General features: G+C 37.4%; 1 protein-coding gene across 1 annotated transcript; it reads left to right on the forward strand.

Moving 5' to 3' along the window:
- The first annotated feature begins 268 nt into the window (after window positions 1-268).
- LOC129263161 (acireductone dioxygenase-like) lies at window positions 269-13,750 on the forward strand. The gene is made up of 4 exons (XM_054901083.2): window positions 269-480; window positions 10,318-10,437; window positions 11,115-11,294; window positions 12,332-13,750. Exons 1-4 carry the CDS (start codon window positions 355-357, stop codon window positions 12,455-12,457), a joined length of 552 nt encoding a protein of 183 aa, XP_054757058.1. The 5' UTR covers window positions 269-354; the 3' UTR covers window positions 12,458-13,750.
- The last annotated feature ends 2,951 nt before the right edge of the window (window positions 13,751-16,701 follow it).

Here is a 16,701-nt window from a genome sequence, read left to right on the forward strand (position 1 = left end):
CTCCAACTTGATGCTAAATCTCTAACTTACCGGACCGTGGATTTGTGGGGGATTTGTGTCTGGGAATCTCCAAAATAGTGGAGGGATCACGTACCTAAGAGAGAGATTCCTTGCCTAAAAAGAACGCTGAACCCTGGAAGAGAGCTATACTACGCTTTAACTTTTAATTATGTTTATGATTATATGTTTTCGAGTGATAAACCAAGTTTTTCAATCGAACCTGGGACTTTCCCCAGCAGCGAGTTTCAGTTAATCTTCATCACAAGAGGGCAGCAAACAATTTAGCACAATCAGTGAAAGAACTCGCCTGAAACTCTTGTAAAATCTATCGTTCCTGTCTTTATAACTAACATCATGGGTGTTGAAGCATGGTATATGGATGATAATACTGATGTTGATCAGCGTGAAGAACACCATCGCAGTCCACCAGAACACGTGAGCGAGGAAGAAATCGCCAAACATGGCATTCTGTTCTGGACGGTGAGGTTCAAAAAAATTTTAATTCACAAACTCCCCCACGCTCCGTCTGCCCGTCCGTGGCATGGCACGGGGTCGGGCCGGCTGCTCGGTGGTCGCAGCCGCGATGAGTATGCTAGGCTACGACGAGTACGAGATTTCGCATCGCATGAGACTCTTGACTTTAACCCAGGGAGCTCCCTGGGTTATCTTGACTTGAGAGAGGTGGAAGAAAGACCTATCGAAACGTAGAAAATCTAGGAGAGGGTCTCGCTAGCCTGGAGGCGTCTGACTCTGGGGAGTAAAAGTCATCTACTCTACGTAGGCTTACTCCCCACTGACGTCTGGGACGCCAAGGTTAAACTTAAAGGTATATTCATGCACGTACGACCACAAAACCTGAAACTTTCGCCCCTGAGATTTCTACTTTCCCTCTAAAAGATCTAGCCCTAAAACATGTACATGGGGTTCAACTTCATTTCCAACATTTCTGCGATATTGATTTCGTTTTTAAAGAAGAATTCATTAAAAAAACGAGAAAAATGTTATGAAAAGATGGGCAGAGCTTACAGCCGTGTTTACGTCGCCATCTTGATTTCTCTGTCTTCCGCTTGGCGACAGCACGCAAATCGACGGCCGTGTTTACGTCGCCATCTTGATTTCTCTGTCTTCCGCTTGGCGACAGCACGCAAATTTGCGTGCTGTCATCAAAATCGGATGTAAAATCAGAAAGTTATGACATTTTAAAGTTTCGCTTAATTTCACAAAACAGTTATATGCACATCCTGGTCGGTATGCAAATGAGGAGACTGATGACATCATCCACTCACTATTTCTTTTGTATTTTATTATATGAAATATAATTTTCTCATTGTCAAGTGAAACAACAATAATTCCTCCCTGAACATATGGAATAAGCATTGTTTAATACTATATGGTTAAGTCAAGTGGGTCCATATGTTAAATTTCTAAAAAATGAAATATTGTATAATTCAAACAATAAAAAACAAAAGAAATAGTGATGGACATCATCGACTCTGTCATTTGCATGTCACTGAGTTGTGCATATCACTGTTTTTTGAAAAATGAGCGAAGTTTTAAAACATAACTTTCTTATTTTACATCCGATTTTGATGACATTTTCAGCGTTATGCTAGTTTGATTTTTCTCTTTTTATTCAAATCAACATTTTGCTGTGGTGGACTTGACCTTTAAGGCTTTTTAGGCTAAAAAACGGGCCTATCCCTAAAACTAGGCTGGAGTGAGTGGAGTCTATTTTATCTGACTCACTGACACTATAGCTGTATCTCTGTATGATGGGAGGACTTGATTAAAGCTATGCACTTTGTTTTCAAAGTCAAACGATAGAAACTATGTCAAATTTAATATTTGAACAAATTATCTTTCACTTATTTGTAATAAATACCGGTATTCTAAATATCCTTAAGTTTAGAAGAAAATATCACATACATGTAACTCACTAATACAAAAATCCTGCTGTGTTTTCTGAACACAAGCTATGTCCTACGCACTCGATTTATCATGCAAAGATATAGTATTTCCTGACCTGTGCCTCAATTTCTAAAATATATCCATATTATTTACTACACCTGATGCTGTGAATAATACCCAAACAAAACCTTGGATTAGTGACCATGACATCACCCTGTTTGACATCAATATGCGACCCAAACTCCAAAGAAAACCAGTGCGGAGAATTTACCAGTATGACAAAGCTGACAAACAAGACATTAAGGAGTGCTGCTCTCAGATGTCATATGACTACTTTGAAAGATCTACTGTAGACATCTCTGTAGAAGATAATTTGATGTTCTTCAAGACTTCTCTTTTGTCAATCATGTCTCACATTCCCCACAGGAACTCGAGGCCCAAGACAAGCCACCCGTACATTACCCCGAAGATCATACAGGAGATGAACAAGAGGGACAGGCTATACATTCAGATTGGGAAACATATAAAACAAAGAGAAATTCTGTTCAAAGAGCAAAAGAATCAGCTCACAGTAAATACCTTCAAAATGTTGTCGGAGGAAGTCTTATGACTGACGCAAAGAAGTTCTGGAGGTACGTCAAAGCTCAGCGGAGAGAGTCGGTAGGAATTCCAACTTTGAAAGTAGGAAATGTTTCCTATGTATCCAATGAAGAGAAAGCTAATGCTCTAAATGCTCAGTTCTCTTCAGTTTTTACACATGATAAATAATACTTCATCGGTTCTACCAGACAAGGGTCCCTCACCGTACACACCAATTGAAGATCTCTTCATCAGCTTACGAGGAGTGAATAAACAACTGAAAGAACTTAACACCAACAAAGCCAGTGGTCCAGATGATATACCTGCTAGAATGTTAAGAGACTATGCAGATGAGATTAGCCCAGTCCTTACTCATCTCTTCCAACAATCCTATGATGAGGGAATTCTTCCAAGTGATTGGCTAAGAGCTCAAGTGGCCAGCATTTACAAGTCTGGCGACAAGAGTAACCCAGCCAATTATAGACCGGTGTCACTCACATGCATCGGGAAATAATAAGATGGCAAATATAGCGATCTTCAACGCTTATATATAAGCGTCGAAATTTGTAGCCATCTCCTTGTATTAGTCTATAATATACGACGTGTCAAATTGTAGCGAACTAGTTCGCCATTTCCAGATCTCCTCTATATATATATATATACGAGGGGGAATTGTAGCGAACTAGTTCGCTATTTTCCAGATCTCCTCTATATACAAACGACGGGAAATTGTAGCGAACTAGTTCGCTATTTTTCGGATCTCCTCGATATATACACGAGGGGAATTGTAGCGAACTAGTTCGCTATTTTCCAGATCTCCTCTATATACAAACGACGGGAAATTGTAGCGAACTAGTTCGCTATTTTTCGGATCTCCTCGATATATACACAAGGGGAATTGTAGCGAACTAGTTCGCTATTTTCCAGATCTCCTCTATATACATACTACGGGATTTGTAGCGAACTAGTTCGCTATTTTTCGGATCTCCTCGATATGTACACGAGGGGGAATTGTAGCGAACTAGTTCGCTATTTTTTTATTTTTCCAGATCTCCTCTATATACATACGACGGGATTTGTAGCGAACTATATACGAGGGGGCATTGTAGCGAACTAGTTCGCTATTTTTTTTGATCTCCTCTATATATACACCAGGGGGGAATTGTAGCAAACTAGTTCGCTATTTTTCGGATCTCCTCTACATGTATACGACAGGAAATTGTTGCAAACTAGTTCGCCATTTCTCATCTCCTCTCTAAAATATAAACATGGCAAACTGTAGCGAACTAGTTGGCAATTTTTCTGATCTCTTCATATACACGAGGGGGAAATTGTAGCGAACTAGTTGTCATTTTTTCCAAAGCTTACATTATTGTGAAGGCTTCAAAGTGAAAATCTGCAGGTTTTGGCTGTATATATTGATGCCATATTGTCAAATTGTAGCAGACTAGTTCGCTATTTTCCAGATCTCCTCTATATATATATACGAGGGGGAATTGTAGCGAACCAGTTCGCTATTTTCCAGATCTCCTCTATATCCATACGACGGGATTTGTAGCTAACTAGTTCGCTACTTTTCGGATCTCCTCTATAAAATTATATACACGAGGGGGAATTGTAGCGAACTAGTTCGCTACAATTCCGTCTCTTGTATATATAAAGATTAGAAAAATAGCGAACTAGTTCACTAATTCCTCCTCGTGTATAAAATTTTATAGAGGAGATCCGAAAAATAGCAAACTAGTTCGCTACAATTTTCCGTCGTATATATAAAGAGGAGATCCAAAAAATAGCGAACTAGTTCGCTACAAAAGAAGAGATCCGAAAAATAGCGAACTAGTTCGCTATAATTTCCCGTCGTATATATATAAAGAGGAGATCTGGAAAATAGCGAACTAGTTCGCTATGATTTCCCGTCGTATATATAGGGAGAGGAAATCCGAAAAATAGCGAACAAATCCCGTAGTATGTATCTAGAGGAGATCTGGAAAATAGCGAACTAGTTCGCTACAATTCCCCCTCGTGTATATATCGAGGAGATCCGAAAAATAGCGAACTAGTTCGCTACAATTTTCTGTCGTATATAGAGGAGATCCGAAAAATAGCGAACTAGTTCGCTACAAAAGAAGAGATCCGAAAAATAGCGAACTAGTTCGCTACAATTTCCCGTCGTATATATATATAGAGGAGATCTGGAAAATAGCGAACTAGTTCGCTACAATTTCCCGTCGTATATATATATAGAGGAAATCCGAAAAATAGCGAACTAGTTCGCTACAAATCCCGTAGTATGTATCTAGAGGAGATCTGGAAAATAGCGAACTAGTTCGCTACAATTCCCCCTCGTGTATATATATCGAGGAGATCCGAAAAATAGCGAACTAGTTCGCTACAATTTCCTGTCGTTTGTATATAGAGGAGATCTAGAAAATAGCGAACTAGTTCGCTACAATTCCCCCTCGTATATATATATATAGAGGAGATCTGGAAAATAGCGAACTAGTTCGCTACAATTCCCCCTCGTATATATATATATAGAGGAGATCTGGAAATAGCGAACTAGTTCGCTACAATTTGACACGTCGTATATTATAGACTAATACAAGGAGATGGCTACAAATTTCGACGCTTATATATAAGCGTTGAAGATCGCTATATTTGCCATCTATAAAATACCGCATGCATCTGCTGCAAGATCCTAGAGCACATTGTATTGAGCCACATGTCAAAATACTTGGAAAAGAATAGCATCATCAACCCAAACCAACATGGATTTAGGAAGGGACTGTCATGTGAAACGCAACTTGTTGAGGCCATCAATGACTGGGCATACAACATCGACCAGCAATGTCAGACAGACGCCTTCTTTCTCGACTTTAGTAAGGCCTTCGATAAGGTATCACACAGGAAGCTGCTCTACAAATTGGAGTATTATGGCATTACTGGTCAAATGCATGGATGGATCAAAGCTTTTCTATCAGGCAGATCTCAGTCAGTTCACGTTGATGGAACATCCTCACCACGAGCCAGTGTACTCTCAGGCGTGCCGCAAGGCTCAGTACTCGGGCCTGTGTTATTCCTGTTGTACATCAATGACATCTGTGAATGCATCTTATCACCAATCAGACTTTTTGCTGATGACTGTGTGCTGTATCGCAAGGTCGAGACAAGAGCTGACCATGCAATTCTCCAGCGAGATCTTTCAACATTATCAGATTGGGCAAAACTGTGGGATATGTCCTTCAATGTCAAGAAGTGTGCCCACATGTGTATCTCATTGAAACGACAACCCTTGGCTTGCAACTTTACCATCAGTGACCAACCTATTCCAACGGCAACCTCCTGTAAATACCTTGGTGTGACCATCACAGACAACCTGAGTTGAAACTCCCATGCACAGAAGATATCCTCCAAAGCTGCTTGTACTCTTGGAATCATACGTCGAGCATTGGGTAAATGTGACCTGAAAGTGAGAAACATTGTGTACAAGCAACTTGTCAGACCTCAACTTGAGTATGCTTCATGTGCATGGAATCCTCACATACAGAAAGATGTAAACATTATTGAAAACATTCAGCATCAGGGTGCTAGGTTTGTCCTTCACGACTATTGCAGAGAATCCAGTGTAACATCGATGTTGTCAACTCTTCACTGGGATACTCTCCAACACAGACGCCTTCTTAGCCAATGTGAGATGTTCTACAAAATTCATCACAATTTTGTTTACATCAACATGCCACATCAGATTAAGTTAAGCGGCAATTCTCGTCCACAACGTTCACAACACACTGGACATCAGCTCAAGTACACCCAACCTTTTTGTAGAGTGAACTGCTACATGTACAGTATGTTCCCAAGAACCATCCGTATTTGGAATACTCTCCCAAACGCTGCTGTAACTTCGACCTCTATAGCTGGCTTCCGGGGAGCAACATTGCCTATCATTCAGCAAATGTTGCCTCCCCCTCCCCTTAGGATGCTGTAAGAGGGACACACACGCACCACCCCACACTGCACCTAGCACACTGTATACATGTATAGTGCACCAAGAATACCACCACAGGATCACCACATCACCTGAAGCACTGGCAGCCCCTGACACAGCACAACCCTCTCCAGGACAGCGTGTACGCTTTTTGGGAGAGTACTTCTTCAAGGTTCAAGATTACTAAATAGGTTCATTATTGCGGACTGAAATAATCGCTAGAGGGTATTCATTTGTCTCGCAATCTACTATGGTCAACGAACTTTTTGCGAGAGTGATCACGAATTTCCTTGTTGACCATAGTAGATTGCGAGACAAATGAATACCCTCTAGCGATTATGTCCATATTGTTATACTTATAGAAAAGTATGAAATTAAAGTGACTGTAACTCCTAAATTCCAAAATTTGCTGGTTGTCGTTGCATTCAAGGATTTATTGCAGCCTCTAAAAAAAAAAATAGAATAGGGATTGTTCGTCACTGCAGTCACAGCTTCACACACACTGACACAGAGCTAGAATGCGCTTGTATTTCAGGGGCTGCGGGGGGGGGGGGGGGGGGGGGCTTCAGCCCCCCCCACTTTTTTCCAAAACCATGTAAAAATGACCATACGATTGATTTTTTGCATGGTCAGCCCCCCCCACTTTTGACTCGGCCTCCCCACTTTGAAAACCGTTCCGCAGCCCCTGTATTTTGCCATTGAAATTGCATGCGCAATGGAGTGGTGCGTAACTTTAGGACCTGTGTAGCTCTAGGACCCCCTACCATACAGACCACTTGTTCCCTGCAACCATCCTGCCTGTGCCTGTGGGGAATCTACATAGATCTTTCATCTAGATCTACCCACTCAAGGTTCCAACTCTGGCATAGTGCACAGGAAAGAACAAGGCACAACGCCCACAAAACTTCCATGGAATTTTTTATTATTTAAATCTAGACACTATCCTAGAGTCTAGATCATAAATTAGGCTGATTTAAAACAACGTGATTCCATCAATTATGTTTTCATTGTTTTGAGTTTTCTATCATATTTCCTTGTATCAATTGTTTTGTATTTCTTTGTTTGAGTTTTTCTTTCATATTTTCTTTTTTCAATTTTTATGTATTTCTATGTTTTAATTTTCTTGCATCTTTTCTTCTATCAATTCTTAGATAATTACTAGATCTATTTTTTTACTCATTTTTGTCTCACCTGCATAGCAGAGTGAGACTATAGGCGCCGCTTTTCCGACGGCGACGGCGACGGCGGCGGCGGCGACGGCGGCGGCGGCGGCGACGGCGACGGCGGCGTCAACACCAAATCTTAACCTGAGGTTAAGTTTTTGAAATGACAGCATAACTTAGAAAGTATATGGACCTAGTTCATGAAACTTGGCCATAAGGTTAATCAAGTATTACTGAACATCCTGCCTGAGTTTCATGTCACATGACCAAGGTCAAAGGTCATTTAGGGTCAATGAACTTAGACCATGTTGGGGGAATCAACATCAAAATCTTAACCTAAGGTTAAGTTTTTGAAATGTCATCATAACTTAGAAAATATATGGACCTAGTTCATGAAACTTATACATAAGGTTAATCAAGTATCACTGAACATCCTGCATGAGTTTCACATCACATGACCAAGGTCAAAGGTCATTTAGGGTCAATGAACTTTGGCCGAATTGGGGGTATCTGTTGAATTACCATCATAACTTTGAAAGTTTATGGATCTGATTCATGAAACTTGGACATAATAGTAATCAAGTATTACTGAACATCCTGTGCAAGTTTCAGGTCACATGATCAAGGTCAAAGGTCATTTAGGGTCAATGAACTTTGGCCAAATTGGGGTATTTGTTGAATTACAGCCATAAATTTGAAAGTGTGTTGGTCTAGTTCATAAAACTTGGACATAATAGTAATCAAGTATCACTGAACATCCTGTGCGAGTTTCAGGTCACATGATCAAGGTCAAAGGTCATGTAAGGTCAAAGAACTTTGGCCACGTTGGGGGTATTTGTTGAATTGCCATCATATCTCTATAAGTGTATTGGTCTAGTTCATAAAACGTGGAAATAAGAGTAACCAAGTATCACTGAACATCTTGTGCGAGTTATAGTAGTTTTCAAAATCAGCACTGCTGCTATATTGAATCGCGTGATGCAGGTGAGACGGCCAGAGGCATTCCACTTGTTCTTCATCTTTTCTTCTATCAATTAGTATGTATGGCCTATTTCTTTGTTTTTGATTTTCTTCATCTTTTCTTACTGTCGATTTTAATGTATTGCTTTGTTTTATTTTTCTTTCATCATATTTTCAATCAATTATGTATTTCCTTGTTTTAATTCTTTCATCTTCTATCAATTCTCATGTATCATATTTTGTTCTCTCCTTCCATTTTCTTTATGATTTCTTATGTATTTCTATGTGTTTTAATTCTTCTTTCATCCTCTTTTCTTTCAAATCTATGTAGGCCTACATGTATTTATTTGTTTTATCTTTCTTTTCTTTTGTCAGTTTTGTGTGTTTATATGTTTAAACTCTTCTTTTATCTTTTGTTAGAGACGATTGATACTTGGATGTTTCTTGTCTCTGATTTTTCATCTTTTTTTGTTCTATTGATTATTTTGTATTGTTTTAATCCTTTCTTTTTTCTATGAAATGTTATGTATTTCTTTGTTTTCTCCTTCCATTTTCTTTTCTATGATTTCCTATGTATTTTTTGGTTTCATTTGTTCTTTCATCTTCTTAATCAATTTTCTTATGTATTTCTTTGTTTATAATTATGTCTTACATGTCATCTTTTTTTCTTTGGTCAATGTCAGTCTAGGGAAAAAGCACGCACTGCACAACGATCGAGACCATGCGCTCAGATAAAGGACTTCTGTTTCCTTTGCCTCGTTTAAGCTGCAACCGTTTAGATCTACAGTACAACCGTGGATCACGCTGTGTAATCTCGCGATTGTGCTAGACTGGCAAGGGTGTATTTTCCATTGCAATTACCGCAGATTCCTGCCTTGTGCTGAGACCGTGTAGATCTAACAACTCGTCTAGAAAGACCTACGGTAATCTCCAGAGGCACTCCAGAATTTTGGCAGATCTAAACGGGGTATCAAATTTTCAAAGATTTCTCCACACAGGAAATCTAGGAAGGTTCATTCACCTGTCAAGTGCCCACACCAATTAAGTGCGCTAGGCAGCTAGTCAATGTAAACTTATCATGTTTCATCACAAGAGTATTGGAAGGCAGCAAGTCGTGAAATATGGATGGTGAACTGGGGGGAATTGAGGTCACTGAATCTATTTTTAGCACGCTAGAGTCTATATCCCCATAATTGCTGTCCATGTCCCGCAGGGGTTTACAAGTGAACATGCTCAAAACATTTTTGCTTGTGAGTGGCGGGCAATCACTGCAACTCACCCGCAAGGCTTGCACGGAACAATGTTACATAGCCTTTTATAGAAGATGGTAGGCGCTTGTACCATTTTAGCTTGTATGATTTCTGAGGGTGATAAATCCTTGTGGTTACAAGCTGCCCTTTTTGGCTTTCAGTGTCATTTTGCTGGGTGATGATTGCCCTGGTGGGTGTTCCATAAAAAGCTATTTGTAAGTTAAGAGCAACTTTAAGAACGACTGGTGATCCTTTCTTCTGGTAAATGATATTCACCATTAAATGTTCATTGGAGATTAAGTATTGCGTAAGAAAGTATCACCAGTCGTTCTTTAAGTCGCTCTTAACTTACGAACAGCTTTATGAAACGACCCCCAGGATATAGTCTTCCTACAAGGAAACTTTGATTTTCTATGTATAGGGTATAAGACCTTAGAGATTTCTAAACTTCTCCTCTGATCTTTTTTAATAGGTAAATCCAGATGACTATCGGAATGATGCAACATACAACAAGGTCAGGAAGGATCGTGGCTATTCCTATGAAGATGAGATCACCATCACAAAAGAGGGGCTTCCCAATTACGAGGAAAAGGTATTAAACATTTAAAAGAAAGTTTAGTATATAAGTGAGCCTTGAAGCCTTTGGACGTACCTCAGAGTTTCCCTGAAAGCTCTAGTATGCTCTGAAAGTATGCTTGAAGGCTTTTGTTGATAAATGTAAATATGAACTAAATGTTCTTTACAGTCTCTGACCATAAGCAGAATTGAAAATTGACAAATAATGTTCCAATAGAATGCTTGTCAGAAAAAATGAGCCCCAAAGCCTGTATATATATTTTTGGTGTTTGTGCTTTGTTTCAAATTTTTTTCTTTAAAAAATCTAAAAGAAATAAAAGATCTGAATTAAATCACATAAATCTGATTTATCCATTAAAAAATGCCAACCCTGGTAAAACAATAGTTATTCTTCTCGAGACTGAAAAATGCTATTGGTATGCTTTTTTTTAAAAGAAGATTAATACAGAATTATTATTTAGATGAATGTTACATTTGGTATAATTTGATTTGTGATTTCACTCTTGTAAACATGCAAGTTTTGCCCATTGGGGCAAAAATGTGGGGGAAAAAGAAAGAAAAGCTTTTGGCATTTGACTTGCATAAATTGTCTTTCATTTTCAACTCTAGATTTGGGATTCAGGACTTGAAGGGAGTGTATTAATTTGGTGGTAGAACTCTCTTTCTCAATATTTCTCTTTCACTTTTGAACAGATCAAGAGTTTCTTTGAAGAGCATCTTCATCTGGATGAAGAAATTCGATTTTGCCTCGATGGGAGCGGGTACTTTGACTTTCGAGACTTCAAGGAACGCTGGGTCCGCATGAAGTTCACCAAGGGAACATTCTTTGTTCTTCCAGCTGGCATCTACCATCGCTTCACCTTGGACACCAATGTAAGTTGTCAGCATCAAGAACAAGTAGTTAGTGGGGATGGGGTGGGGTGTTGAGAAAGGCCCTAACAGGCCTGACACTGGATATTTCACCGTAGTCGTAATATAATGAGGATGATGATTCTGAAAATAACAATAACGGTGATGCTGCTGCTGATGATAGTGATGATGGTGATGATGGTGATGATCGTGATGATATGGTGATATACAAAATATTTCCTATGTATATACCAGCTTGGCATTTGCCAGCAAACAGCTGGCCTCCCGAGTTCATACAGGAGTAATACCATAATAGAAACAGAAACATGAAGATGATGGTGGTGATGATGGTGGTGATGGTGATGATGATGGTGGTGATGATGATGGTGATGATGGTGGTGATGGTGATGATGGTGAGGATGATCATGATGATTATAATGATGTTGGTAATAACAGTCATAATCATATTTCAAAATTACAATGAAGTCTCTTAATAGTAAAGTTATCATCATCCCTTCTTTTTTGCCAATCCATTATTCAAGGAATTGATGGTGAGGATGATCATGATGATGATAATGATGTCGGTAATGACAGTCATAATCATATTTCAAAATTACAATGAAGTCTCTTAATAGCAAAGTTATCATCATCCCTTCTACGGCCCCAGATTGCCAATCCAGTTTTAAAGGAATATTTTTGATCTGATTCAGTCGTACAGAATGATGAGCAAATAGCCCTAAATAATGTAGGTTTATTTCTATAATCGTGAACAGGAGTCTCCATAGCTTTTCACAGAGCCCAGAGCGATCTCTTTTCCATGAAGTTCAGGACAGACTCGCCTTCATTTTTGAAGCAAGTCTGATCCCAAAATCCATTGCACTACTTTATACATTTTACACATCTTAGTAGATTTATATGGGGTCTGTTCTACCATATTGCAATGCCAAGACTCACAGCATATCATGAAATTACTTCAATATAAGAACAAACCCAATTAAATTTGGCATCAACATACAAGTATATCAATATCATTATTTTAATGTTGCCATTCTAATACGCAGAATTACGTGAAGGCGAAGCGTTTGTTCGTTGGTGAACCTGTTTGGACGCCTTACAACCGCCCGGCAGATGATAAAGCCCAGAGAGCTGCGTACCTGGAATCCATCAAGGGCCTCGCTGAAGATTAGTTCTTTGAACGCGTACTCCTCGCTTTGATCATGAAATTAACAAGGGTGTAATAATTGCAGGGTAATATTTGGTAATTGTGTACTAATTTTCACTTTTGTATGACTTATATCAAGAAATTTACTCTTCTTAAAGATAAATACATACCAGTTGTGGTAACGATCTCAAAATGAGTTTGAACAGAATCCAATGAAATTACCACCAAAGTGTTTGTATGTATAAATAAAAGATATGTGCCAAGTAGCTCTGGAAGAAAATGTGTAATTGCTGAGAAATGAGCAAAATAAGCACGGAATTCCATCAAATATCAGGTATTTTTCAAAGCAATATTAATACACTATCTCACATATGCTTTTCTGTGTTAGTGATCACCAGAATTATCGATTTTGAGCTAAGATTTCATGATTTTACAAAGATAAGTTTACATTAATGTACCAGATCTAGATGTATGATAATGACAATCTTAATTAAAAAGACTTTTCTCATGAAATAATTGTTTGCTGCAGCTACTGTGTTTTACCTTTAAGCTGGTGAATTGATGTTTGAAATTATTCCTTGTCATTAAACTACATATAGTCTTTTACTTTATCTACCTGTTCTAGATATTAAAGGGGTGAATTGAATATCTTGAATATTTCAGAATATTAAAAGAAGAAAAGTTGCTTTTGCTTTGGACTGAAGGGGGCATATACAGAATCTCTGCTGAACTTTTTAGATGAAAAATCGAAGTTATAAATTATATAAAAGGCAAATTAGGCGTGAATAAAAGTTTACCTTACGTGCCTGAAAGCACCCAGCAGGTAGGCCCCATGGGTGACCAAACACATCAGCATATGAGATACAGAGTCCATGCCTGCTTGAAGAATTCTTAAATGCTATAATGGCAACCTTATTGTGACATCGTGGAATTTGTGATGAGTACAGTATGTACTGAGCACTTGGTTTATAATTATAAACTGGTACGTCAAAATATCAACACATCTCACCAATTCTCCAAAAGTTACATTGGTTGCCAATCCGGAAGCGTATAGAATTTAAAATACTTCTTCTCACTTGGAAAGTGTTAAATGGTTTGGCACCAAAATATCTACAAGACCTTGTCACGCCTTATGCACCAGCTCGTAGCCTGAGATCATCACACCAGCAACTTCTTAAGACTCCCAAGACACGTGTAGCATATGGTGCACAAGCTTTCTCTGCCTCAGCACCTTCTCTTTGGAATAATTTGCCATTAAATTTAAGAATTATACAATCACTGGAGACCTTCAAATCCAAACTGAAGTTTTATCTTTTCTAACAGTATTAGTTATTGGCACTTTGACACTCATCCAAACTTTCTCATTCTTTCTTTTCTTGTGCGCCTCGGAATAGAATATTTCTAGATAGATGGCGCTATATAAATGCCTATTATTATTATTATTATTATTATTATTATTATTATTATTATTATAAAGCTCTTTCCATTTTATTGCGTTTATGATTGAATTACCAGCTAAGTCATTAATTTTACTTTGAATCCTTCACAATGTTGAATACAAACTACTCTCAAAAAGAGTATTGGGTTGGATGGAAAAAGGCATTTGAATGAAATACTGTACATATTGAATGTAGACCTCAAAGGTTAAAGGGATGGTCCGGGCTGGATATATTTATATCTCAATAAATAGAGTAAATTTCACAAAGCAAAATGCTGAAAATTTGATCAAAATCGGATAACAAATAAATTTATTGAATTTTAAAGATTTGCATTATTCCGGTGAAACAGTCTAGGCATGTCTTTATGAATATTCATTAGGTGGGCTGATGATGTCATATCCCCACTTGTTCTTTTGTATTTTATTATATGAAATTAGGTTTATTTAAAAAGAAATTACCAAAAACTAAACAATTGGATTGACAACTGATTAGTGCATTAGTTATTTATTGCCACAACTTATTTCATTATAATGGAGACACCTTTATGATTTCATGTAATAACATAAGAAAAAGGAAAGTAGAGATGTGACATCAGCCCACCTAATGAATATTCATGATGATGTGCATATAGCTATTTTCACAAAATATTGATAAACTTTAAAATTCAGTAACTTTGTTATTTGTTATCCAATTTTGATGAAATTTTCAGCATTTTGCTCTGTGAATTTTACTCTATTTATTTGGATATAAATATTTTCAGCCCGGACTATCCCTTCAAGTTTATACCCTGTTTTTTAAATAAACAATGCATCAGATCAAGAGATGTTTTGGGAAATGTTAGGATACATATTAAAACAGCATTGAAGCTGTTGAATTTGCATTCAGAATCCAGCGCACAAATGATATGAAGCAATATATTACAAGGTGGAAGTAAATAGTGGCTTGAAAATAGCAGGCGCTGATTTACTGGTGAAGTTATACATGTATTTGATGATCAGGACTGAAGATTTAACATTCCTGATTAGATGTGTTCATTGTGAATTATATCATTTTATTTGCTAGGAGCAAGCATTTTCCATTTGTTTGTTATGTTTTAAATCTTATAAGAAATGGGTGATTTAGAAGTCAAAATCTCAAAATTTATTTGCTCCTTAGTACTAAAATTTTGAAATATATGTATGAAGCATTTGTGTATGATCTCAAAGTGAGCAACTTCAAAGATTCACTTGGTCATTTTAAAAGTGAGTGTATTTCATCCAGAATGATAACATCCCTGAAATATTCTATGTACGGTAACTTTGTTTTCAGATTATTCAAACCATCATCATCATGGTCGATAGCCTGTGTGGTAGTTTTCAATTGATTGTAATGCAAGTATCAATTGTATTTGAATCTCTTTATGTATCTCAATGTTTTAAATGTGAATTTAAGTCCTAGTTGTGGACGAGAGTATAATGCATCGCTGCAATGTCGGGTGGTGTGAGGGATTTCTCACTCACAATCACATTTTCATTCGGTTACACTTCGTAATTCCGAAACACGCAAATTGCCTATACCTCGATGTTCGTTAATCCGAAAACGTAAAAGGGTTCGTTAATCTGAACATTTGTGGCGTTATTCCGAAGGTTCGTTATTCCGAAGGTTCGATAATCCGAAAACGAAATAAGGTTCGATGTTCCGAAGGTTCGTTAATCCGAAAATGAAATAAGGTTCGATGTTCCGAAGGTTCGTTAATCCGAAAATGAAATAAGGTTCGTTAGTCCGAAAACGAAATAAGGTTAGTTAATCATTTAGTTTTCGGACTTACGAACCTTCGGAATTACGAACCTCATTTCTTTTTCGGATTAACGAACCTTCGGAATTACGAATCTCACTTCGTTTTCGGACTAACGAACCTTCGGAATTACGAACCTCATTTCGTTTTCAGACTAACGAACCTTCGGAATTACGAACCTTCGGAAATACGAACCTTCGGAATAACGAACTTTCGGAATAACGAAGCTTCGGAATTAGTATGCGTTTTCATTCAACTATCGAACACGAATAAAATCTATAAGAAAGCAAATTTATATGAAAGTCATATGGATGAAGTAATTTTTAAAGCAGATTTGTAATTCAATTCATATAGTTGAATTTTAACATTGGGTTGAGAAGTCTAAGTCCAAAGTTGATTCTGTTATAACCACCCCTGTATTTGTATCCAGTACCATTAAGTATCATGTGTTCATCAAGAAGACTGCTTGTTCCAAATGTATTAGTTAAGGTACATGTACTGCATTTAGATATATCATGTTATATACCAGTATTCATTATTTGGGAAAAGGAAAGTTTTGCATATTTCATATTCTATTATTATTGCCATTGAAAAAAAGTTTTTATTGCATTTAACTACAATGTATTACATTTTTGCAGGTACCATTATCATTTAGTACATTATATTCGTTGTACAAGGAGGTGAAGGTTTTCATATTTTTCCGCTCTTTATCTAAATAAGCAATAATTACTTTAGGTAAAGCTCTTGTTTGAACATGAATATTACTGTTTATTTCAAATTACTTGAGAATTGTGACTAACATAGCCTCGATTCATCTACAAACAAATTTGAAATATTGCCATTGATTTGTAGTTTTATTACAATTATTTTTATTTTGCAAGTGTGATGTACTCCTGACTGCTGAAATACATGTTCGTAATTAAGGAAAATACCTTTCAGAGTTTGAATTATAAGGTGTATCTGCATGGAATTATACAACTCAATGTGCAAAAAAAAATTATAAGAAAAAACTTATTTTATATCAATTATTATTTTTATGTATTACATTTTTTCCAA

This window comes from Lytechinus pictus, chromosome 1 (assembly GCF_037042905.1).
Source record: "Lytechinus pictus isolate F3 Inbred chromosome 1, Lp3.0, whole genome shotgun sequence".
Lineage (NCBI taxonomy): Eukaryota > Metazoa > Echinodermata > Echinoidea > Temnopleuroida > Toxopneustidae > Lytechinus > Lytechinus pictus.

Excerpts from the sequence above, each read along its gene's own strand:
- LOC129263161 (XM_054901083.2), top strand. The coding sequence starts at position 355 with ATGGGTGTTGAAGCATGGTATATGGATGATAATACTGATGTTGATCAG. Across the intron at positions 481-10,317 it reads ATGGCATTCTGTTCTGGACG|GTAAATCCAGATGACTATCG; the intron begins GTGAGGTTCAAA and ends CTTTTTTAATAG. Across the intron at positions 10,438-11,114 it reads TTCCCAATTACGAGGAAAAG|ATCAAGAGTTTCTTTGAAGA; the intron begins GTATTAAACATT and ends ACTTTTGAACAG.